Here is a 26318-nt window from a genome sequence, read left to right as displayed (position 1 = left end):
AGTAATAAATAAGTACAGCTTGCTAAGGCTAGATAGATTGGCAGGTGAGATGCAGTAGTTTTAATGTGTGATAAAATAATTTTAGAAAAATCACAAAAATCTCATTATGATGTTGGGAATAATTCTTTGAGGATATTAAATGTTTTAGTGGTTTTCATACTAGATAACATGAATTGTACTAGGCAGAGAGACCTACGCTCCAAAACTTATGTCCACAAAGTTGTTATTGTGAATACTTTCCAAAATTTTACACAGGAAAATAGCATTTAATTGTTTTGAAGTCAAAAAGAAAAGTCAAAATTACATCTCTTACATTCATTGGAGTCCTCTGGTTTCACTGTAATTATATTCAGAGCAATGACTCGGATTAGACTGGCCTAGTTGGCTGTAAACATTTGTTGTGTATTTCAAATTTTAATGAAGGAAAAAGCAAAAGTTCCATGGTAAACATTCAAAACTGAAACAAAAATAGTATTGTGATGATATCTAACTTAAAAAATCTCCAGCCCTTGTAAAATTATTTCCTGCTTTGTCAGAGCACTGAAAATATGTGAAGTGAGGACCTTGTTATGAGATTCAAAAATAACATGTTGCGAAATTATGCTTCTTGAATTTCAGTATTAGTGGATGTTCCTCATAATATGAAATTAAATGCAAATTCATGATTTCATGAAATTTGTTTGTTCCTTTTATATGACAAACAAATGAAAAGAGGTTAACACACTTACTGCTTACTAGATAGACTGATATTTTAGCATGCTGCTTGATTCATTTTAAAAGATATACCAAATGGGTGTTGAAATTATAGACCAAACTCCTGCTCCCCAAATTCACATGATGGTGCTACTCAAGGAGTAAGGCTCCACATGAGTAAAGTGACAAAAACGTGGATTCAAAGAAAAATTACATTGTTAAATATACCCTGGAAATCATCATCATTCTTCTTGCAGGATACTATGACAGATTCTACTATCCTTTTGGAAGATGTACAGAAGATGAAAGACAAAGGAGAAATAGCACAGGCATATATTGGATTGAAGGAAACAAACAGGTACAAGTTCTCTTTATTTAATTTACAATCATTTGGGGATGTGCTTTGACACACAGTATATCATGTTCAGTAAGCTGCATTCACTTAAGTCTAGACTCTTAGAGAACACTTGTAGTTGTGCTTATAATTTGATTCGTTTAGTAAAACTGCTGTATGCAGCACTTGAAAGGCTTAAGAAACAACGGGGACGTGCAAAATCAAGCTTCCTGGATATGCATTTTCTCAGCATTTAATTGGCTACGTAGTTCAAACTGGGTGCCATTCCCCATGCTGTTTTTTTACCTTTTGTCCAGTAGTTGTCACAGCAGACTGTCATAATACATATATTGTAACAGCATGAAATGCTGTAACCAGTTTGGCTAACACCAAGAACTGAATTTTGTCATTTAGAAGAAATACCTATAAACAAGAGAAGTATTTACTAATTTGTTTTAGAACATTGTTTCTTTCTCTTTTCTAGTAACTGTAATTTAGAGTGTAATGTCCTTAACATGTCATTTCATCACCATCATGTATCTCTCTTGTATTTTTTAAACACTTTTCTTGGAAGGCAATCTCCCCAGGACTATCATATGCTGAATGAGGACGGAGAACTTTGGCTGGTTTATGAAGGGTTAAAACAAGCCAACAGGTTACCAGACTTCTCAGAATGTTTTTTCTTCATTTGCATCTTCTTTTCTAGCTAACTGTGCCCCTTGCTTTAGCTACAGCATTTCTTATGCTTAGAAAAAAAATATATTCATTAGAAGAAATTCATCATACATTGTGCAAATTAGAGTTTTCTCAAACTTAGTCCCCAACTTTTTCTACTTTTCAAGTTACATTCCTTAAGAAGTTAAGATGGTGGCAACAACTAATAGGTAATTCATAAGAATAATTGCACAAAAATGGACTGTAAAATACCAGAAGATCCACAACTGGAAGAGATTTTTAACCGTGTATTATTTGTCTGCCTTTATGTTGGATATCAAAATTAATGTCCTGCACAGTTTGTCAGCCTAAAGAAGTGCAGTTGTTTCCATAATTGTAAAGCTACTGTTGGAAGAGCTTCAGCATACTCTTTCCTTCCAAATATTTGTGTCTTACTCCCTTTACTCCAACTCAAGTTCAGTAAATTTAATGTTCTTCTCCTACATCTCTCTCTGCAAAATTCAAAATGTAACACACATGAAAGCCAAAAAAGAGAGAAGTTATCTCTAGTTCATCCTGGTGCTGTTCAGACCTCAGTACAATCACTGCAGCCGCTGCAAAGGCCACATGCTGGTCAGGTCACTGGTGGGATTCACCTGGTTAGGGAGTTCAGTTCTAGCTGTGTGCGTGGCTGGACCCCCTGTTCCTAAATGTGTCCCAGACTTCCAGAGTGGTCTGTAGTTGTGTGCTGGCACCTAATTCAACAGATTTGCAGTGCTAATTTTCTTAAATATACACATTTGGTAGCAGTAACTACAAAAGGAGCTATTTTGCAATGAATGCTACTAACTGAAGTCTTTCCTTTCCTTGTGCTTACAAATTCTGAACCTAACACTGTTGTGTCAGTCTGCGAAGGTCTAACTTAGAGCAAGCGTTCTGCAGAGTGTGACGTGAGAGTGATCACTCTGTCTTCTTTCTTGTGCTGGCACTGTAGAGACAACAAGCTTTATAGTAAATGGCAGAGCAATGCAAGTAAATGACTACTTGCCCTCGCGTGCTTGATCAGTCTGGTTACTAATAAATGTGCCTGCCTTATGCATATTTAAACCCTGAAAGATTGTCTAATTGAACACTAGAAGCCTGTAGTAGTGTCACTTCCTGTGTGTGTATATTTAGGAAATAATGAGTCAGAGCATTTGGACAGTGCCTTGCAAACAGGAGCTAAATCCACACAGTGCTGCTTTGAAGGAAGCTTTTACGTGTTATTCTCATTTCACATAAGAAGAATTTGAGACGTGATTTGCCCAAGGGGAAAGAGTGAGTCAGTAGCAAGGGTAAAGTAGAGATCCTGTATCTCAGTCCTGAGTTTGGTTCTGTTGTTAACCATGCCTGTATAAATGACAACCCTCTTCAAAATGTTTATTTTAGTGTAAAAGTAAAAACTATTATTTTACTGTAATCGAATGGTTTCTGACTGAACTCTGTCAGAAAAAAGATTTTCCTTTGTTAATATCACAGGGACCTAGCTTAAGAGAATACACTGTCTTCATCTTACACAGTTTATGATTTGATTAGAGGTAAAACCTCTCTAACCTCATTAAAAACAGAGGCAGTCTGTGAAGATGTAGTAATGCTTTTCTTACCACACATTCTCCGTGGTACCATACGTGCAGTATGTGTTCAATCACAAAGGAAATGCAAAGCATTGTCACCATTAGTTTCTCTCCACTTTTTGATCATACGAACGTAATTTAATTAGAAGGCATATTGAAGGGTTTAAAGAGTACTCTGCCTTTTTCATTTTCCTTTGCAAGCCATGGCTAATTGTTCCTGAGCAGCAGCTAAAGCTTTAGACTCCCTCTGAGAATTTGGGATGTGACTTTCTGAGTGTGTTCTTACAATTGTCGCTCAACTTCCTTAGGCTGCTGGAGTCTCAGCTTCAGTCACAGAAGAAGAGCCACGAGAACGAACTGGAATCACTGCGAGGAGAGATCCAAAGTCTGAAAGAAGAAAACAATCGCCAGCAGCAGCTCTTGGCGCAGAATCTTCAGCTGCCCCCAGAGGCCCGGATTGAAGCCAGCTTGCAGCATGAGATCACCCGGCTGACAAACGAAAACTTGGTAAGGGCAGTGATGCTGCTGGAGCAGGCATTGGGACTCGCAGACTTGTCTGTGTCTGTAAATTCTCATCAGTTTTCAGATGGCAGCCTTCTGTAAAAAATTGCTTGAGCTGCAGGTTTGTTTTTTTTTTAGGTAAGCTAATGGGAGAGAGAGACTAATGACTGCTGATGAACTCATTATTTTGGGGAATTTGTTAGTTTGTGGTGTGGAAAAAGCTCATGGATCCCAGCGTAACAGTACTGGTTTCAGCTGATGAGTTTAATCATCCCTAAATGGAATGATTGATATCCATGGAACTCATAAAAAAATATTATTGGCAAGCAGTGGTGTTTATTCTGAAATACATTAGTTTATTTTGTTGAAAAACACAGGTGTATTTTTTTAATTCTTCAGTGTAGCTTTTCTTCCCATTTCCCTCCCAGCCTGAAGCTACACAGATTATGCACTGTGTTATGAGTTCCAGCTATTCAATATGTTTTATAGAAACAAATAGTTCCAGAAAAAGAAACTTGGTTAGAAGTCACTTGGCTGATTGGTGTTCTTTGTTGACTGCACAATATTTTCGTGTGAAAGAAAGGTCAGGTGAAACTCCTTTCCAGGTGAAGGCATATGTTCATCATGTACAGGCTAGTTCATTTCTGGGGAAATTTTCCAAAGAGACCTATGTTGAAATATCATTGGCTTATCGCTGTTTATTAGCCTGGAATTTCTCTGTATAGTTTCTTCTTTGTAGTAGAATGAACCACACTACTTCAGGGAGAAAATTCCTAGCTCTGAGTGTCATTTCTTCCTCTAATCAAGCCACAGTGCAGTCTTTCCTGCGTACATATGTTAGAAAAGTTTTAATTGTAGGGCTGTTGTCTCAGTACCAGATGTTTTGAGGACAGCAACAGCTAATTCATCTAATAGATCTTGGAAAATTGGTTGAAAGTATATTGTAAAATTGTATCTCATTGGAAAAGGTAAATGGTGATTGTTTCTATCTTGGACAGCTCCCTCCTACTGCTTAGTCATGTATTATGAGTTTTAACCTTTTTTTCCACCAAGAGAACTACTCATCACATTCTGAGTTCCCAAGATAAAAGTCATGTAATTACATCTCAGGGGAGTTCTCTTTCTTTTCAAATACAGTGAATGTAATTTTACTTGTTAAATGTAGACTCATTCATTAGTATTTCACTTCGGATATTTGAGTAGTGCAAGGTTCCAAGTTGGGAATATACTTCTTTTCCTCTCCTAGCCCTAAAGTAGGAGGTTGTTTTTGTTTTATTTTTATTTACAGGTTTTCCAGATGTGATATTAGAATTGCAGTATTCACTGCAATCCCATCTTTATTACCAGAAGAAACCGTCCTTTTCAGCTTCTGGCAAAGGTTACATTCCAGATTTTCATGGTATTATTACAGGCCATTTTTAAAAGATCTGACTGTTCTGCAACTCATCTACATTAACTTCTATCTGAGAGAGACTGGAGTCAGCACCACACCTAAGAACTCAACTACCTAAAAATTAGAGATCCTTGATCATGTTTAAATCTCATTTCATTTATTTATATAGTGCTTACTGAAGTATTAGCGTCTCAAAGGGAGGGAGAAAAACAATGCTCTGCCTATTTTACAGTTTTATGAGGAGTTGTATGCAGATGATCCCAAGAAGTATCAATCGTACCGGATTTCACTTTACAAACGGATGATTGTATGTAGATCACGTGAATCCTGTTTCTCTGTTGTCTCGTTCGCTATTTCTGGACCCCACTAATTGACAAGCAGGCTGCCTCCCTTCTTGCTTTTCAAAGGAGATTCCCTGCAGAGAGCTTCACGATGCCAATTACATCTCTCACTGCTTTTTTTGTTAGTCTTAGTGTCCTCTCTGTAATCTGTCTGCATCTTTTTGATGCATAGTGTTGTTACTAATATGTCTTGCATTGTCAGCAAAGCAGTTTCTTTTTTGAACACTATTTAATACTGCCTTTATGCCCTGAAAAAGAAGTATGTGATGCAAAAGATGCTTAATTTTAAGGTCCACTCTTCACTTTAAAACTTTGATACATTTAAAATCAGCTCAGCAAAATAGAGCCTGATCATACAGAGGTGAATGCTGCCTGCAAACATGAATAGCCAAATCTTAGCTTGAATTTCTTCGTGGATCTCCTTACAGTGCTGACATCTGATGCAAACAAATCTATCAGAATCAAAATGCTGAACTGTTTAATCAGGAAGATTATAATTAGTATTTTTCAAAAATGAAAAATCTTAAGGATAAAAGGGGAAATAAAAATAATTGATCTCCATAATAATTAAAGATAATGAGTAGAGAGAGCACAATACCTAAACTTGAAAGAGTATCATTTATGAGATTCCAGATCTCAATGAGATGTGAAATGTTTAATTTGTTTAGAGGAACCAGGGAGAGAACTGCATTTCTCCTCACATATTTGTTGTTCAGGAATCACATCCCTTCACACATATTTTCAAAAGTCTGTCAGAATTGTGTGTATTTTTTAATTTAATTAGAAATTGTTATATCTGACTATATTTGTGTTACTAGCAGGATTTCTGTTGTAAAATTTACCACTGCATTGAATACAAAGCACGGCCTTGAATCTTCTTTCAACAGGCCTATTATCTTTCTGCTTGTACTGCTTAGTATATCACATTCGGTTGTAAACTCTACTACATGACAGAGAGCAGTTTTGTGCCTAATTCTAAGTTGTTGCCACTGTTGCATTAATATTTTTCAATACTTTTAGAAAAAGCATAGTTTCTGTCATGATGCTTTTGATGCAAGGAGCTCATGGTTTCTTATTTTCTTAACGGTGCAATCAAGCGCTTGCAAAAGGGCATTTTCTTAAAGCTACTTTCAAACCCTTATCCTGCAATGACTTTCTGATTTTTTGAGCTTGAGGTTTTGCTTCCTTTATAAAGACTTTTTTTTTAATTTTTTTTTTTTTAATTACAAGATTATTTTGTGAATGCGCTAGCATAGGTCATATAAATATTCACAGAAGGATTGCTGGGGAGTGTTCCTTGGAAAGAAAAATACTGCTTTATTGCAACAATAGGACTTTTAGGTGCTCAGTGTTGTTCAAGTACAGAGTATAAAGAAGCTTCCTGTAGGACTCCAGTTTCAGTTTAAGGAAATGCGATGACAATAAGTAATAGGGAGATGGCAGAACATTGTAAGCAATGTTGTATATTTTGCTGTTTGATGATTTTGGTACTTTTGAATGCAAGGTATGTTTTTTTCTGCAGATGTCTCTTTCATATTGTTATAAAATGGATAGGTCTTAATAACAAGTCAGTACTCTAGGTATGAATAAATGACGCAGAAGTACAGGATAGCTATTTAATAATAAAGAAAATTATCTCAGTGAGGCATTTGGAAGAGCAGGGAGGGAGGAAGCATTAGGGAGATGTGTTTGCAGCACAGACATTTGTCTCCTTCCGTAAGAACTGACCTAGTTTTGAGTGTCTGCAGAATAAACCTTAGAGCTTTGCCTTTGTCGTGTTGCAGATAACTTAATAATATTTGCAATATTTGTCTTGTAGTGTACCAGCTTGCAAACCTCATCCAGAGGATGGCACCACTGTTCAGCTTTCCTACCACCTTGTAAATTCTAACAGCACTGGTTTGTCTCTGTCACGTTATGACATTTTCTCCTATCTTAATCTTTCTCTCATTCTAATTTACAGGATTTAATGGAGCAACTTGAAAAGCAAGACAAAACTGTTCGAAAGTTAAAGAAACAGTTGAAAGTATTTGCTAAGAAGATCGGTGAACTTGAAGGTACTTTTATATTTTGAGAGAAAAGAAAAGATTTTTTTGTGTGTGTGTGATCCAGTTGTCATTATATCCATCTGTCTTAGTGGGCAGGAAGACATGAAGTCTTTAGCAGCGTTAGCCTCTGTTAATTGATTACAAAAACAGGAGATCCACTCAGAGCTCCCTGTGTTCCTTTATAAAGCTATAGAAGATTTGTCATAATTTGAAAGCAATGAGTAAGAGGAGGCTGATGCTTCTCTGAAGGCAGAAACCATTTGAACATGAAGGAGTGTTACCTGGTGTATTTGTGTACTCAAAGACAGTATCTGTTTTTGTCAAGATGAAAGCAATATTAAATATGAACCAGATAGAAATAATTTACACAGTTTTTCTTTGATTGTGAATTTTTCTATCACTGGAGCCAAGAATGCTGAGGTTGCTTTTTTCCACTTGAGGTTTCCTTTTTCAGAGGCTGGCCAGACTTGAATATGAGAATGCTGAGATATGCACTAAGATAATTTTATTTTTATGAACTTCAAAGAGAGTTGCCGTAGGATCTCAGGACTGCTGAGACTGAGAATTTACTATGTCTCTGCATAAGTAAAATCATTGTAATTGTTAAAAGGGGTTAATAATGTTAAAAAGTTAAAATATTAATTTGTTTTCAAATAACTCAGATCCTAACCTTACAGAAACTTTTATGGTCATCACTCTCCAGAAACAAACTCATTGGCTAATTAAGTGTTCTGTTGCATATTAAGATGAAAATTAGTGACTTTGTAGTCTTATGCACTCCACTGTTTGAAAAGAACAGGGCAGTCAGTGATATCAAGTTAAACTTGAATAAACAGCTGTATATTAGTCTTTGGTTACTGGTAGCTCCAGTTTGGATTTCTACATTCTGTATCCCAATTTACAGGTGTATACATTTAGTAGATTTACAGGATGCACAACAGTTTGCAGAGATTCAGCTAGGAGGGTTGTGAGAAGAGGATGTAGCTTTCATGGGATGAGATCAAGTTCTGCTTTTCGAAACCACAGTTTTTCTTTCACCTAACAGTCCTTACCTTGATCCATGAATTTTCTCGCTTTTGCTCTTCATATTCTTTACCAGCCTGCTGGAGTGTGTGTAGCATTGTTGTATGAATGCTTGGTTGCTGGTTGAGGTAAACCTACCACAATAGGTAACAAAGATCGGGCTTAAAAAATGCTGACATTTTGCAGAAGAATTAACAGTGACCCTTGCAGTGTTAATCTGGGATCAACTGATTTTGATCAACTAATATAAAATCACGCTTTTACATGATAAAATCCAGGGTATCAGCCATCAGTGTATTAGTGGATGTCATTCATACACTTCCACTCTTCTTTAAAGGAAGGATGCTACCCAAATGCACATTTATCAAGAATCGGTCTTCTTGTTTAATAGGAGTTTTGTTGCTAGGTGTTACCCTGAACCAAAGAAAAACATGGATTAGTTTTATATGATGCAATTCTTCATTAGAAATGTTAAACCTTCTTTTGACATGCATTAGTTTCACTAGAAAACATTATATTGTTTCTTTTCATTTTCCTTCTGAAGTGGGGCAGATGGAGAACATATCACCTGGACAAATCATTGACGAACCTATTCGTCCAGTCAACATTCCGCGGAAAGAAAAGGACTTCCAGGGGATGTTAGAATATAAGAAGGAAGATGAACAAAAACTGGTCAAGAATCTTATTTTAGGTAAGGCATCTTTCCCATTTGAAGCCTCCCATGCTCACACATACTCTGAAAAATAAAGTGAACATAAGATGCACAGCATATTTTGGTTTCAACAGTGTTCAATCTATCTGAAATTTCTAAATGTCTATTGTAACCTAATCTTCCTTCCTGATTAACATAGTGTGTGTTATTGTGTCCACATATTTTTAGCAGGCATTTACATTCTGTTCTGATATTTTATCAAGAAAGTGGCTCATATATTCTTCTTAGTTTTGTTGTTAATTTTTCACTGGCCATATATAGATATATATGTACAATTAACTGGGGAAGTTGCAATTACAGTGTATAACAGTTTCCAGTGAATTTATGGATGACAAAATAATGTGTGTTTGTTTTTCCCAAGAGCTGAAACCACGTGGGGTAGCTGTCAACCTGATTCCAGGACTACCTGCATATATTTTGTTCATGTGTGTACGCCATGCAGATTACCTTAATGATGACCAAAAAGTGCGGTCCTTGTTGACTTCCACTATCAATGGCATCAAAAAAGTGTTGAAGGTTAGTCTGCTTGGTTTAGGAGAATGTTAATTGGGAATTTCCTTTTGATTTTATGTTAGAGGAGTGAGGAAGGGGCTTTCAGTGAATTGGCTCTGGATTTCTGATCAGTAAACTCTTCCCACTGAAGTTACAAAAACTTTTGTTAGCAAGCAACAAATTGCCGTGATAGTATTTTTCCACGTAATACCACAGATGCTTTGAATCAATGAAAAAAGGACTACTTTATTATTTGAATAGTCGTCCCCCTTGAAGCTATGCCTTTAAAGCTTTGGATGCAAATCACTTGCATAGTGAGTCTTTGTAAGTCTTTTCCAGAACACTTCATTAAAATGCTTCATTTGCAGTATTGGTTCACAGATTTCCTCATTTGCTTCATCTGCAGATTTATTGATGATAATGCTACTGCCTGAAGTCTTTGCAATGAGTTGGCTAGAAGAGTGTAGGCCATGGGGTATGGTGAAGGCAATAATAAGAGATAAAGATGCTTTATGCTCTGTAGAGACTTTTTAGTATTTAAATAAAACAGATGTGCTCAAAAAAACAAGCTACATGTTTGAAAAAAATGTTCAGTAAATAGTCCAACAGGAGCTTAGATATTCAATAGAAATTTCTGAACAAACATAAGTGAATGAAGTGCATGCTATAGAGGTCTGAAATTTTTATTACTCAGACAGGTGTACAAGTATCTATGTTTAACTGTGATGAGGATTTGTCGTTTTGTTCTGTTTTCCATATCAGGCTCCCAAAATGGTTATGATGTAAGTGACATTGATCAAAACTGAATTGTTCTCAGCTCCTCTTGCTGGCCATGCGTCATTCCTATCCTTTGTGTTGGGCTCTTCTCACAAGTCATTGTGATGCAGAAAGGTTTTTTTGGGAATACAGAATCACAGAATGGCTGAGGTTGGAAGGGACCTCTGGTGATCATCTAGTCCAACTTCCCTGATCAAGCAGGGTCCCCTAGAGCACGTTACCCAGGATCCTGTGCAGACAGCTTTTGACTATCACCAGGGAAGGACAGTGCTGGAGCAACTCTGGACAACCTGTTCAGAGTGCTTAGTCACCTTCACAGTAAAGAAGTTTTTCCTCATGTTCAGACGGAACATCATGTGTTTCAGTTTGTGTCTGTTGCCTCTTGCCCTATTGCTGGGCACCACTGAGAAGAGTCTGGCCCCACTGCCTTGACATCCTTCCTTCAGATACGTATACCTTCAGATCAGATCCCCCCTGAGCCTTCTCTTCTCCAGGCGGAGCAGGCCCAGCTCCCTCAGCCTCAGCCTTTCCTCATATGAGAGATGTTCTAGTCTCTTAATCATTTTAGTAGCCCTTTGCTGGACTCGCTCCAGGAGCAAAATGTCCCTCTTGTACTGGGGAGCCCAGAAGTGGACACAACGCTCCAAGTGAGCTTTCACCAGGGCTGAATAGAGGCCCTGATCACCTCCCTCACCGTGCTGGTAATGCTGTTACTAATGCACCCCAGGACACCATCAGCCTTCTTGGCTACAAGTGCACATGGTTGGCTCATGGTCAGCTTGCTGTCCACCGGGACCCCCAGGTCCTTCTCCACAGAGCTACTTCCCAGCAGGTCAGCCCCCAGCAGCCTGTACCAATGTATGGGGTTATTCCTCCCCAGGTGCAGGACACTGCATTTGCCCTTGTTGAATTTCAAGGGGTTCCTCTGTGTCCATCTTTCCGGCCTGTCAAGATGCTTCTGAATGGCAGCACAGCACTATGGGGTTGTCAGCCACTCCTCCCAGTTTTGTATCATCACAAGACTTGCTGAGGGGGAATGCTATCCCTTCATCCAAATTATTGATGAAAACGTTAAACAATACTGGACACAGTATTAACCCCTGGGGGACACCACTAGCTACATGCCTCCAACTAGACTCTGCCACTGATTGCAACCCTCTGAGACATGCCATTCAGACAGCTCTCAATCCACCTCACCGTTCACTTGTCCAGCACACAGTTGCATTGCTCTGTGATTTCTACACAGAGCAGTTAAGAATGGTTTTGTAAAAACAGGGTGTTTTAATAGTACTTTGTCAAAAAACTTGCTTTTCTGATATGTCACTGGAATACAGTTTTACAAAACATCAGAATCTGAGTAGCTACAAGAAAATGGATTTTAAGTGTTTGTCTAACATTTTATTATTTTACTCCCCTTATCAGTCTTTGCTGAAATGTGTTTGTTTTTATCTTCAGAAAAGAGGTGATGACTTCGAAACGGTGTCATTCTGGCTATCCAACACCTGCCGATTTTTGCACTGTTTGAAACAATATAGTGGAGAGGAGGTAAGCAGTGCTCCTACTCTCTTTTCTTTTGATCTACAGTACTCTTGTGAGCACTACACTGACAAAATCCTGAAATATCTCAAAATTTACTCAAAGCTTCTTAAAACAGCTACACTTTCTGGAATGATGGTGATGATGTCATTGGAAAGCACTAGGAGATAAAATTTGATCCAGTTTCACTTTATTGCAGGCTAGGGTGCTACAGGTTAGATGGCATTGTACTCTTGAAGGTGCTAACCCAGATTAAGTAGAAGAATCTATTTGCTATTATTATGATGTTTGGTAATGATTCACTAAAATTCCTATAAAAAGGCTATATTTATCTCTTTAACCATGGTATGGCAGGCCATTTTAAGTTTGGCGGCTATGATATATCATATTCCTTCTTCAAACCTAAATGGATTTTGACTATAAATGGCCAGGTGAGAATGCCCATGTTGGAGTGCGAGGGAAGGGTCTTACCAGCCAGAAGGCTGGCAGAATTTGTTCCTCTGTCAGGTACTCAAAGTTTCACATCAAGGAAGCAGACATTGCATAAGTCAGAACTGAAAACCAAATCCTAGTATTAGGTACAATGAGAATTTCCAAATTAGAGTTTTTAGGGGCTGCGACTATTATTTTGAAAGTGTTATTTGTCAGTTGCATGAACATGTATAAGTACTGCTTTTGTGTAATTTTTTTTATTATTCTATTGAAGCATTTATTTCTGTTAATTTATTAATTCAGGGGTTTATGAAGCATAATACACCTCGTCAGAATGAGCACTGCCTCACTAATTTTGACTTAGCTGAATATAGACAAGTACTGAGTGACTTGGCTATTCAGATCTACCAACAACTTGTCCGAGTGTTGGAAAACATTCTGCAACCAATGATTGGTAAGGCAAAGCTGAATTCTTTAAACTGCACACAGTAGTACCAAAAAGACAATTGTGATGGTAGTAATACGCTGTATCTGATATTTCTTCATAAATGGTACAGTTTTATTAATAGTTCTTGTGGTATTCTGTTTATAGATGACAAGGACTACACTGAATAGCTTGGATTAGAGGAAAAACTAAACTGTGTCTGGTTCTTCTGGCACTAACAGAATAAATCAATTTACATTATTGATGCTTGTCATAAATCATGTATTTACAAGAAGAAACCACTACTAGGACTGTCTGACATTTGTGTATTGGGAAATATCCTTTGGAAAAATTGGACTTTAAATTACATGAGAACTCAAAATGAATACAGAGGAAAAAATGGCTGTCTGTCATGATAGACAACTATTAGCAATGAAAGAGCTAGCAGTGGTGAAGCTTGCATTCAAATAAGCTTGCATTTATTAGAAGTACATTTAATTTTTCCTGTCAGACAGTTCTCTCACAAATTTTCATTATGGTTTCTGATCATACGTTTAGAAGAATGGAACATCTCTTGGTTTGCTGACACTGCTGCTTGTATGATCATGTGGAGGAAAAAAGCATTTTGTTGAGCTACAGTTAGACCTTCCATTCAAACACACATGCTGGAATCTTTGTAAAACCCTGTAAGCTTAGATTTTGCAAAACATAGTAGGACACTAAGAAAACTGCTGGAAATCATGATAGTGTGGTTGGCAGAAAGCCCAGCATGCTCTTTCTGTGTAAATACTAAGTTTTGCTGTTTTGCACAGCATGCTTGCATGTAAGTAATTTGCACTTGTTATCTTAACGCTGTCAATCAAATGCAGTTTCAGGAATGCTGGAGCATGAGACTATCCAAGGTGTCTCAGGGGTGAAACCAACAGGGCTGCGGAAGAGAACATCCAGCATTGCTGATGAAGGAACCTACACTTTGGACTCCATTATTCGGCAGCTGAATTCTTTCCATTCAGTGATGTGTCAGCATGGAATGGATCCAGAGCTCATCAAACAGGTTGTCAAGCAGATGTTCTACATCATCGGGGCTGTAACACTTAATAATCTTCTTCTGCGCAAGGACATGTGCTCATGGAGCAAAGGAATGCAGATAAGGTGGGAGAGCTTATGTCACACTGTTCTTGAATGCAGTGCTGAAAATCTTTGTGTGTTCTTGACACTGCTGAATATGTTTTGAGCGAATAGCAGATATGCTATGAGTATTTTTTTTCTTTCACATGCAAACAGTTGTGGATGCTGTTAAACTGATTTTGAGGGGTTCGGTTAAAACGAGCTTGGCTGAGCTAAACCCTACCTAGCTTTCAAGGAAACATGGTAGAAGCAAAACAAAAGTATTTTGTCGTGCAGTGGGAATCAGAACTGAAGGTGAAATGTTGATACTTGCTTTCTCAGTTTTTAGGCAGTAATGACAACTGTGCCTGCTGCATTCTTTGTATGTTAGTGGCTCAGTGGATACCTGTTGTGTTCATCTATACTGTAATTTTCTGCTTCCTGTTGTAAAGCCATCTTAGACTATTCCTACATTTGGCATCAGTTGCCCAATGCATTCTACTGGCATGTGCCAGGAAATTGAGCGAAGGCATTCCACTCACTCAGGGAACCACGAAAAGCATCACTGTACATTTCTGAAAAATTTCATTTGCCTTTACTTGTCACATTTCTGTGATTAATAGGAACAAAAGCAGGGAAAGGTGGAAGTGAAAGTCTTTGGCCACAGTTTCTGTTTTGAAACTCAAAATTTCCTGCCTTTATCAAAGGGAAATAGTGTGAAGACAAGATCATGGGAAATCACTGATGTGAAGGAAAAGCATATGAAGACAAAGAACAAACACTATGAAAGAGAGATTGCACATGCTTTCAATTTAGCAGTAATTAAGCATTAATGTCTTGGTATTCTTAACTCTTTGTACAGATACAATGTGAGTCAACTTGAAGAATGGCTACGTGACAAAAATTTGATGAATAGCGGGGCTAAAGAAACACTGGAGCCCCTTATTCAGGCTGCACAGTTGTTGCAAGTAAAAAAGAAAACAGATGAAGATGCAGAAGCCATTTGTTCAATGTGCAATGCATTGACTACTGCCCAGGTAACCAAACTCTCATTGTCTTTGGCTGTCACATTTGAGCAGTTCCTCTGCTCTGTCAGTGTTTGCTAGGGCTGCCTGCATTGCTGTCACACATGTATCAAACTTCTCTGACTTTGTTTTGAGTTAGTACAACTAAAGAGATTAAATTGGAAGGGTTAAAAAAAAAAAGGACCAGATCTTTTTTTGAGGTCTGATGTTCAAGATAAGTTTTGACTAAATGAGAAGAAACTCAATACACCGTGCAGTTTGTTGTACTTACAGATAGTCTCTTAGTCTGCAGAAAACTTTTCACTGGCATCTCTGTACTCCAGGCAACTTTGCCTAGGATACTAGGAAATTATCGTTCTACCATCTGAGTTAGCATCCAGTTAAGTTAATGGACAATTCAGACAGAGCTGTTGTCTCAGGGTCTGCAAACAAAATTGTTAAGTTTCTGTACCCATTAGCCTCAGAAAGGCTGAACCAAGTGTATATCAGTAACCAGCACAGCTGAAGAATTCTATTTATGAAAGCTCAGGTTTTTGTAAGACAAGATGCACTTTTTTTTTAAACTGTGCTACACTTGCATAGAGTTTTTACAGAATAACTGGATCCAAGCATTTTTGGATGAACATTCCCATCAGGAAAAGGAACAAATTTCTCCATTTCTTTCACACTGGTGTCAGCACTTTTACATTGATACAGCTGTTTTGATTTATTAATTCACTAATTTAGTTCTGTAATGGAAGAACTTAGAATTCCACATACTTCAGGTGTCTTATTTTTGTTGAAAAAGAATTTTGTTTAAGTAGAAAAATGTAAAAAAAAGATATATTTTTAAAGTTTTAGATGTTTAATCCATATTATTTGAAGTCCTTGTTTTTGCAGTTCTTTCTTCTAGTGGCTATAGTCCTGCTTTTAGAGAAATAGCTCACTCTTGAAAAACACTGAAGTCATAAGATTCTCTTGAGCGAAAGCTCCAGAAGGTCATAATTAGAGAGTAAAAACTAGGGAGAGAAATGCAACATGTTTCCAGGGTATGTAGGAACGCCATTAGCTATTTATAATCTGATTTTTCCATAGTTGGGTGTTTTCCACACAAATGTAAAAATTGGAGTTTCCACCTCCAGAGAACACATGTTCTGAAGGAGGCAGGCTTATAACATAGCATTAAGCAGATAATGAAATTCTGCGTGAATCAATAAAGAAAAAAAAAAAAGCTTGAAAAGAATTTTCCTTTTAAAATAGATAATTAAAAAAATATATACTAGTAACCATATATTTGTAACCCACAGATTTATTAGTAGAATGAAACTAAGAATTGTTGTTCTTCACAGATTGTAAAAGTACTGAATTTGTATACTCCAGTTAATGAATTTGAAGAGAGAGTCTTGGTATCATTTATCCGTACAATACAGGTATGGCTATATCTTTTCATTAAAAATCATGTAGCTATCTGTAATAAACCCTTCAATGAGCCAAAACAGGCCGTATCCTGAAACACACTGAGGAATCTGAAGTAAATTAAGCTTTTTAGACATATTTTTTCTATGCTGAAAAGGTGATGTCAGCCTGAAAATCTTAAGCAATCACAATTTACTGCCTCCAGACTTGCAAGAAAATGTTAGTTTCTCTCAGTATGTACGACTTTTCCAGAAGGGTGAGAGGTTTTTGTGGTTATATGTCTTTCTATATGTAAACTGCACCAGATTCTGCCCCTGGGAGGGGGCAATCCTGGCTATATGAACAGACTAGGGGACAAGAGGCTGGAGAGCAGCCCACGCAGAAGGGGATATGGGGATTCAAGTTGAACATGAGCCAGCAGTGTGCCCTGGCAGCGGGGAGGGCCAACCGTACCCTGGGGTGCATCAGGCACAGCGTTGCTAGTCGGTCAAGGGAAGGAATTGTCCCGTTCTGCTCTGTGCTGGTGAGGCCTCACCTTGAGTAGTGTGTGCAGTTTTGGGTGCCACAATATAAGAAGGACATACAACTATTAGAGAGTGTCCGAAGGAGGGCTATGAAGATTTTGAAGGGTCTAGAGGGGAAGATATATGAGGAGTGGCTGAGGTCCCTTGGTTTGTTGAGCCAAGAACGGAGGAGACTGAGGGGAGGTCTCGTGGCGGCCTGCAGCTTCCTCACAGGAGGAGCGGAGGGGCGGGTGCTGAGCTCTGCTCTCTGGGGACAGTGACAGGACCCAAGGGAACGGCATGGAGCTGGGACAGGAGAGGGTCAGGCTGGGTGTCAGGAAAAGGTTCTTCACCAAGAGGGTGGTCGGGCACTGGGACGGGCTCCCCAGGGCAGTGGTCATGGGCACTGAGCCTGCCAGTTCAAGAAGCGTTTGGACAATGCTCTCAGGCAGACGGTCAGGTTTTTGGGTGGTCCCTTGTGGAGCCAGGAGTTGGACTCGGTGATCCTTGTGGGTCCCTTCTAACTCAGGATATTCAGTGATTCTAAATGTGTTTTGATGCCCACTTTCAATTGGTAACATTTCTGAATGCTTCTTTCTTGCTTTCTAAATGCTTCTAAATTTCTAAATTGCTTCTGTCAGACCTGTGTCTGCATGAGAGTTTCCAACTGCTTTGAAAACTGAGGCCTATAAGCATTCCAAAGTTCTTCATTTATCTCTTTAATTTAATATATCTTAATAAAAATTAAATATTCTGAATACTCCAAAGAAAATCAGCAATTAGAACAAAAGAAAAGAAACAAAGATGATCTTTCTGGTTTGTTTGAAATCTGGGTACATTGTTAGCAGGCTAAGGGAGACTGGGAAGGTAGAACTGAGATAAAACTATAATTCTACTTACCGGTTGCCAGATAGTGCTTAACTTCTTCCTTTTGCAAGGACTCTAAATACTTTCAGATTACATTATAAGGGGAAGATATGCAAAATTAAAAATACCAAAAGTAACCACAGTTTAATGGTACAATTGTTAGCAACGTTCCAGGTCAAGTTACCACACGCATGTATCTGTAAACACAGGTGAAGTACTACCTTATCACAAGATGATTATTGTCAATGAAGGGCGTTAAATGCTAATGTAATCACTTTCTTATCTTTGCAGCTGCGTCTGCGAGACAGGAAGGACTCTCCTCAATTGCTCATGGATGCTAAACACATCTTTCCTGTTACTTTTCCATTTAATCCATCCTCTCTGGCGTTAGAAACCATCCAGATCCCAGCCAGCTTAGGGTTGGGCTTCATATCACGTGTCTGATCCCAAGGATGTGCTGTCAGTGTTAGATGGAGAATCGGTTGCCTGATATCATTACCCATTAAAACACAGTGAGCTACTGAAAACACATTTTTGAACAAACAGTCTGTATATGCCCAGATCCGTAGTAAAAGTAGCTGGAAAACTACACAGCAGCACCACAGATTGAAGGCTAATAGGAAGACGTACATTTGTGCTCAGTCATTGTATTTATGAGGACATTACTGATTCATAGATTTCCAGAATATGGAAATCGGGCTTGGACAAAAATTGTGTCTTCAGCTGTCTAGAGACGTTTTTAGATCTTTAGTAACATATTTAAATAGTGTAAATTAAACTCCGTATGTAACCTTCTCATAGGCAGGGACCAATAGGGACAGTCACAGTCCTGACCATGGAAAACTCAGAAGTAAGGCATTTTGTAGTAGCATACACAGTTACTTGGGAGCCTGTTACATTTAATTTGTAAAAACTGGAATGGAGAAGCAAAAACTGGCAATATATAAAATGATTTCTTAAACCACTTCTTTATTTATGTCAGTTTGACATAAATTCTAGTGATAAGTCTTATAGCTTACTATATGCTATAACATAGGTGTTCATTTGTTAGTACTGTGGTTTACCAAGCATATTAAATTGCTGCTGCATATTGTGCTCTTCTAAATGTATGACAGTATCATACTAGGCACTAAAAATAAGGTATTTCATTTTTTGTTGTCAACCTTATTTACAGTCCAATGCAGTCTGTTATTCTAACTGGATTTTTGCAAATGTTATCAAATATCACCTGTAAAGGAAAATGGTAACTAAGCACAAGTAGCACACTGGAAATTACATGTTTAGTTATTGTGTTGTTTTTGTTTTTTTAATAGTTATCTAAGAATACAAAATCTTGAAACAAATTATAAGAAATCAGTCGTGATTTTTGTATTTATTTAGATTTTGTAGTCTGTCCAATGTTTTTCTTTGTTTGTAGACCCCAGGGATGTGTGTATTTTCAGTATAATGTATATTGTTGCCACTTCAAAAAAAAAGTTTAAAAAATAAAAAAGTATTCCTTCATACATGTATTTGAGAAGAAAACCTTTAACAGAAAATTTCTGCAGTAGCCCAAGACTCATATTCTTAGAAAAATTGGCTTACAAAAATGCTAAGTAAGTTTTGACTACGATGCTGTCATTCAACCATGACACATACTGATTTAATGGTTGGAGATCCAGAGTGCATAATGAGAAACTGAGGTACTTTGGGTATTACACATCTTACCAGAAAGATTTTTCTGTCTCACACGCCTTGCATCTGGTTTATAGAATGCATGTGTCACAATGTGCAACGTAAGGGCAAGGGCCTTCCTTAAGGTTCCAATTCTGATCTTTAAAATGTAGTTTGTGATGTATGGCTCAAATAACATGTGGAAAAAGAAGTCACACACTTTACTCAGTTACATTGTGCAATATTTTTTATACAATATAAAAATTAGCAATTTAGCATTAACATTAATTTCTTTAAAAATACTGAGAAATAATCTAGAGGTACACTATTAGACTATTTGGTACTTATCTATTTGCCTGCAAACTCACAGAAAAAAATGTTGCTGTAAAGCAGACAAAAATGTTTCAGTTGTGTTTTACTTCAGAGGTAGAGATACTGTTTCTATGGTTGCTAAAATTGATAATAAAGACAACCTAAACTTTGTAAGTATCATTTAAGATGCTCATGTTGTCTTACTTTCAAATGTGTATGCCCCATATTACATTTGATGGACCATGCTGACACTTGCAAGAACCTAATATTGCATTGCATAAATATTTTGAATGATCTTTACTTATGATTTAGATTGCCTTTCTGTGCGTGGTACACCAAAACCTTTTTTTTTTTAATATTACTTAATTTTTGAAACTATGAGTGGCTCCAAATAAGGTATAATGTAAGAATGGTGGGGTATAGTAGTTTTCAGACTTTTAGGGGTACTGTATTTGAGAGAATGTAATGGGAAAGCCTTCACTTTCAGGAACATGGTTAGGAAGGAAAATAAGTGAGAACATGTTGACCTACAGAATTTTTCTCCTATTGAAAAACAAAAAAATAGCATTACAGTATGTTCATACTGTAGATCAGGAAGTGTGTTCACTATGTAAGCATTAGTGTATTAAAATGTATGCCTAAATGTATTTTTCTTTATTTTTAAAGTCCATTACCTGTAAAAGCCTTATTGTATCTCTTTTCCTTAAAAAAGTAGTGTTTAGTAATTTATAGATATTATCCTTAAACTCAGTGGTTTGACTGGTATTACTTTATATCACGTTAAAAGTATATGCTGCTTGACATGTTTTAAAGGAAAATATTTTTAAGTTGAAGTAGATGTGTAATTGGTAATTCATCTAATATTTTACATGGCAGTATTTTACATGCACTTTTCAGAAGTAAAATTTTAGTGTCAGTGTATAATATATCTTTCACCTTAGGACTAATATCTCTTTAACCATGGAATTATAATGCAGAATTATTTTAACTTTTTTTTTCCTTTGAATCATGGTTATGCTCTTTTAATGTGGATATATCTTTTATATTTTAATTTATTATCTATTGCTATAATAGATTCTATCAGATGCTGGAAAAATACTTGTCAAAGACCCCTTAGAATTATATACAGTTATTCTAGAGATTTTGCACAATTACCTCATTCAGTTTGGTGTATTTTTATTCCAATGACCATTTTATTCTGACATTTAGGACATAGTCTTCTATTCAAATTTTGGAAAAAATTACTTCTCAATCTGGGATGGAACATGAAAGTGCTTAAGTCCGTTAAATGTAATTAATCTGTTTACCTATCACAGGAAAAAAGCAGAATCAACTTTAATGTTGAAAAGCAGATTGATACCCGGTAACATTTGTTCCCAACTTGGAAACACCAGCATTTGCAATTTGAAGGTCTGTGTAATTTGTGATTTAAACTGAACACATTTCAAATACCGTATGAGTACTATAAGTAAACATTTTTTTTAAGATGCTGATACTTCATCTGGTAAATAAAAGCCTTTAAACATAGATTTTCACTCAATACCACCACAGTACATAGATGAAAACCAAAACATTGTCAGATTGACCTGAGCTCTGATCTGTTGTAGTGTCTGATGTTGTACTTAGTAAATGTATGCATCATAAGAACTGTAGCCTAATAGCTATCACTGGAAAATGTCCAAATAAAAACACAGCTGTAAGATTTTCTTTGTTTCTGTTTTGTTTGTTTGTTTTGAATACTTAGATATCTGGCTGTCATACTTTTGACTGAGCTTTGGACTTTCTTTGGACTAAATAGTTTACTATCTTGTCTTTTGTCCTTAGCCTCCCCTTGGAGGAGGCTTTCTGTCTGTTACCCACTGTTAGGTGAATTGTAGCAGCCTTATGTAGGGGCCAATCTTCTCGGCCAAGGCTCTGGGTAGCTGAAAAACACAATCTTTCCTCTCCTTCTTTTCTGGAATAACTCTAGGAGCTGTTAAAGACCCACTTCATTATTTCTGTCGCTTTTCCCTGCTTTGGCTACTTGAGCGTATTTATTAAGAATTGATTTGGGTACATTTCCCAAGATAACTGATTGAACTACACTGTGTTAGCCCCTATCTAGGATCTCTTTGCAAATGGTGACCCCGCATTCAAAAACACCTGTATGGAAATCCAGAAACATCACAAGTTCTTAACCTCAGCTAGAATTTATAAGCTCTGTGCTGACATTGACTGTGAAGGTAGCTGGTTAAAATCTGAGGACTCTATGTATGAACACTTATCCCCATATTGACAGTGTGTCATAAATTTTGGGGCATATTTGAAAATATTTTGTTTGATATAACAGGATATTTTTAACCAAATATTTTACCAAGTATTATTAAATTTGTAGTTCACTACAATCTGATTGTGCCATGAAAGTTCTACAGCATCAGGCAGGAAGGGAGGAGTGGTGGACCTCTGAAACTATTTCTAGCTGCCAAAACAAGGTACTATATTTATTCAAATCTTCTTTCTCATAAATAATATTTAAGTGTAGTACCTATTAGTGCCCTAAGATTATGAAATGTTTTCTGAGGGTGTTTTTTTTTTAATCATATTCTGAGTTTGTTAGAGAAACTCCTTCATGGTATTTTATAGCAAAGTGCTTAGTATTCCCATTCTTTTCTTCTTAGTCAGGAATGGCTGCCCTCATGATCCTTCTGGCTTCTAGACAATTTGTTGTTATTAATCCCTAAAGATGTATCCAAGATGCTAGCTTTGCCTAGCAGCACTTTAAGGCCTGCACCCGTGTATGTAATCGTTGAGCCTACTGCTCATCCCCACTATGCTTACATACCTGCACAAATAAAGAGCTGCCGTGTGAACTTCCCCCACACTTCCCCCCCTGCAACACCCACACACGTATTTAATAACGCTCTAACTTGTTCAGCGCTAACCCAAGTAGCTGTTAGTGACCAGACCACGGACGCTCCGTCCTGGAGGGGGCACAGGGAGGGCTACCCCGGCCTCCTCGGCTCCGGGGAGCGCCCTCAGGTGCTGAGCGCACCTCAGGTGCTTGCAGCGCCTGAAGCAAACGTCCTGCTGCGGGCGGCGGGGAGCCGCCTTCTCCACCCCGGGGCAGGACCGCGCCCGGCCCGGGGCAGGGCCAGGATCCGGCCCGGGGCGGGCTGTGGCGCTGCGGCCACCTGTCCCCGGCAGGACCGGCCGCAGCGCGTCTGTGCCCGGTGGCGGGGCCGGGGCTCGGACCGGGGCCGCCCATGGCGCTGGCCGAGCTCTACACGCAGGTGAGTGCGCGGCCGCCATGACGGGGGGCAACGGCTGCTGCGCGGGGGGCCGAGGCCACCCTGTGAGGGGACTGCCGCCGCCAGGGGAAGGGAAGGGGAAGGGGAAGGGGGAAGGGTGGCCGGGCCGGGCCACGCCACGACTGCGAAGCTCCCCGGAGTTTCACAGCTGCGTGTCTATCAAAAGTTATTTCCTCCGTGTGACTGAAAGTTCGACGATTTGGGACCTGACGCGTCATGTTCGTGTGGGTACGCCACGAAGGCAGATCAAGTTGTGATTCAACACAGAAAAAAATAACATAAGCAGCTTTTAAACGGGAATTAATCAATTTCGGCTTTAACGCGGCTTCGAGGGAAAGCGGGGGCTCGCAGCCGGTTGCCGTGGGCAGGACCAGGGCTCGGTGCCTGCCCGCCGGCTGAGGGGCTGGCCGGCGTGCGCTGCAAACCGGCTGTGTCGGTAGAGAACTAAAGCTGATAGACTGTAAAACCCCAGGACACCTTGGGAAAACATGGTGTTTCTTCTTCTATATCTTTTAGAAAACCACTTATTTTCTGCGACTTGTAATGCTGTGTGGGTGTAGGGCTCAGATGCACTGACCTGGTCTTGGGCAGTTCTTAAGTATAACAGCAGTTTCCTGGTCACTCAATTTCAGAGTGTTCGTTTTTATGCAAGTATTTAATATGTTAGACAGATTTGGGAACTAAAACAAAGATTCTTGTTCCTGAACGCAGCCGGTGTATTTTTTGCATGTTTCCCACTTTTCCAGTGGTCAGCGCAGCATTGCGATGTATAATCTGTTTGCTGAGCCTTAAATAACAAAAACCATGTGCATATTGCTGACTTATAGACCTGTCTCTTCTGTCACAAAACTAGATGCCATACTAAACTCGATTTGGCCTTTTGCTGCAGTGGTTTTTGTTTGTCCATTTGTTGTACTAAAACCATGCTGAGCAGCTGGAAGAACATGCATTTTTGTAAATTGGGAGGAAAGTTACACAGGTGAAGGGGAGGAAAGAGTGTGGGTGTAACTTGATACGAAAATGAGCTCAGTCCCTTGTGTTTACTTGTAAGGCAGGGTTTGGAGAAACCGAGCTGTGGTAGGCTGGGTACATTTGCCAATGGAGGCTCCTGGAACCACGGGGACATTTTCTGAAGAATAAGTGTTTCAATCACATGCCTTTTTCCGTCCCTTTCTTGACTATGTCCTGCTGTAGTTCACTCACTCACATGGGAACATGCTATGTTCTGAGGTTATTTGGTCGTTAGATTCTTGACTCACAGAATAACAGCAAATAAAGAATTCCATTTAACAGCTGTGAACAGATATGTAAGTATTTTTAAAGGCCAGGAAATCAACGTTGTGCAGGAACGACACAGAAGTCATTCAGGAGGGTCCTTGGGCTGGAGGCCGCCATGTTCTGAGGATCTGCTGGGGCTGCCAAGGCTTCCCCCAAAGTAGAGAGGGGGAAAAGTCATTTCTGCAAAAAGTAACAGCTGAAACAACAAAATGAAAAGGTTTAAGAGTCTCTGAGGTATCTGGGGGCATACTAACACCTCATGAAATCATTGTCTAATGTTAATTTTTTCAAGTAAGAAGCTGCAGCAACTGTCATGGGCTTATTTAAACGGCACAAAGCTGGTATAACTGACCATGTGTATAGCTAGGATAGGAGAATTAAATGAAGGTTTCTGGCTATCAAAGCAGATGCAGATACAAGATTATATGACATGGTTGCTTGCGAGAGTAGGGACTGAATGGTTCTGTGCCCTCTGACGTTACTAAATCACAAATGAGAGGAGAGAGGGCCCACAAGAAACTCGGTACAGTATGTACTGGTGATTTTCATACTTTTTTTTCCCCTTGACATCTACTATCCTTGACATCTACTATACATCCCCTATACGTTCTTGGGCAGAGAACTGAAAGATATTGCTAATATTTTAGCATTTTAACTTCAAGATAGGAAAACTGGATGGCTTGTACAACATAATTTACATTTACATAACCACACTGCAGAAGGCTAGAAGTAATTATTTTATAAGGAAATTAAAATTTATCTGCTTCCACTGGAAGTAAGTGCTTTCAAGAATGGTGTTTTCTTCCTGAGACAGAGCTAAAGGGCCTTACTGGGAATGATTGCAGCTAAGGCAGCTGATCGCTTGTAAAGAAAACAACCTGCCAGTAGTGTTTGAAGTTCACCCTAGAACAGGGGAGGATGTTATTGGGAAGTTACATTTTGGTCCTGTTAGAAGAAAGGTAACTGTGTAGCCTCTTTCTTGTGTATATATTTGTACCTATGCCAAAAATAATTTCTAAATTCAGTATCCTGTATTTGAATTCAGGGAAGTGATTGTCTAAGTTCTACTAAATGAGATACTTTCTCTGGTACTTGCTTGCTCATTTGAATTCTCCTAAGAGTCAAGGCTGTGCTGTAAGCATGTTTTATTCTTATTCTTTATATTTATAGAGGGTTTGAAGAGCCTGGCAACAGCCTGGCCAGTGTTCAGTTACTGCTCTAAGTGCTGTTCTGCAGACTTTATGCTAAACAGGAGTAGAACAAGTGTATCTGAGATTGTCTGTTGTCTCTCTCTTTTCTTTTTTTTTTTCCCTCAAAGAATCACTAAAGCACAAAAATACACCCCAATGAAAGTGTCAGAGCTAAGAATAATCCCAGAGAGTCCTGGCATACACTTCAGCGTTTAGGTTGCACTTGATTTTTTGAAACTATCTTTTTTATAGTCTTGTTTTATGGTAATAGCTAAGCCAACTGTTATCTTGTTTTTCTGTTGTAGTACAACAGGGTTTGGATCCCTGATAATGAAGAAGTTTGGCAGTCTGCAGAAATCACAAAAAACTACAAAGCTGGAGACCGTTTTCTCCATGTGCAATTAGAAGATGGAACTGTAAGGGGAAAAGCCTTAATTACCGTGGGGTTTGCTGAGATACATTTATGTAGAAACATAGGACTCACCGTCAGTCACTAAGTCTAAATGAATTTTCTATATTTTCCTTTATGATAACTCTGCAGAATTATGATAATTCTGCAGTGACCAGAATTTTAACATTTTGAAATCTGTACAGTAAACAGCTGTAACAGCTCAAAATGTATGCACTTCTACCATGTGTATCACATTAGTTTATGAGATTTATGTTGATGTAGAAAGATCACTTTTGAACTGAGCAGTGAAACTCATTATTGAAGTAAATCAGAAGAG

General features: G+C 38.4%; 2 protein-coding genes across 27 annotated transcripts in view; both read left to right on the top strand.

Annotated features, from left to right (window-relative positions):
* The window catches only part of MYO5A (myosin VA), a 104040-nt gene extending 82503 nt beyond the window's left edge, over positions 1 to 21537 (top strand). For 8 of the 25 annotated variants that reach the window (XM_040570253.1, XM_040570249.1, XM_040570254.1 and 5 more), the window contains 13 exons: positions 951 to 1051; positions 1602 to 1682; positions 3603 to 3801; positions 5421 to 5495; positions 7493 to 7586; positions 9145 to 9291; positions 9674 to 9828; positions 12037 to 12126; positions 12853 to 13003; positions 13843 to 14125; positions 14943 to 15117; positions 16434 to 16514; positions 18162 to 21537. In XM_040570253.1, coding sequence (XP_040426187.1) covers positions 951 to 1051; positions 1602 to 1682; positions 3603 to 3801; positions 5421 to 5495; positions 7493 to 7586; positions 9145 to 9291; positions 9674 to 9828; positions 12037 to 12126; positions 12853 to 13003; positions 13843 to 14125; positions 14943 to 15117; positions 16434 to 16514; positions 18162 to 18314 — 1785 coding nt within the window. In that variant the 3' untranslated portion in view covers positions 18315 to 21537. The remainder of the gene's footprint in view (positions 1 to 950; positions 1052 to 1601; positions 1683 to 3602; positions 3802 to 5420; positions 5496 to 7492; positions 7587 to 9144; positions 9292 to 9673; positions 9829 to 12036; positions 12127 to 12852; positions 13004 to 13842; positions 14126 to 14942; positions 15118 to 16433; positions 16515 to 18161) is intronic. The other 17 variants (XM_040570262.1, XM_040570261.1, XM_040570256.1 and 14 more) reach the window with 3 other exon arrangements.
* Positions 21538 to 22973: 1436 nt separating this feature from the next.
* Positions 22974 to 26318, top strand: part of MYO5C (myosin VC) — a 33246-nt gene continuing 29901 nt past the window's right edge. The window contains exons 1-2 of one of the 2 annotated variants that reach the window (XM_040570127.1): positions 22974 to 23104; positions 25896 to 26006. In XM_040570127.1, the coding sequence (XP_040426061.1) occupies positions 23078 to 23104; positions 25896 to 26006 (138 nt within the window). In that variant the 5' untranslated portion in view covers positions 22974 to 23077. The remainder of the gene's footprint in view (positions 23105 to 25895; positions 26007 to 26318) is intronic. The other variant, XM_040570128.1, reaches the window with a different exon arrangement.

The sequence above is a fragment of the Cygnus olor genome, chromosome 11 (genome assembly GCF_009769625.2).
Source record: "Cygnus olor isolate bCygOlo1 chromosome 11, bCygOlo1.pri.v2, whole genome shotgun sequence".
NCBI lineage: Eukaryota > Metazoa > Chordata > Aves > Anseriformes > Anatidae > Cygnus > Cygnus olor.
Note: the sequence above shows the minus strand (reverse complement) of the source record. Positions and strands in the feature narration are given on the sequence as shown.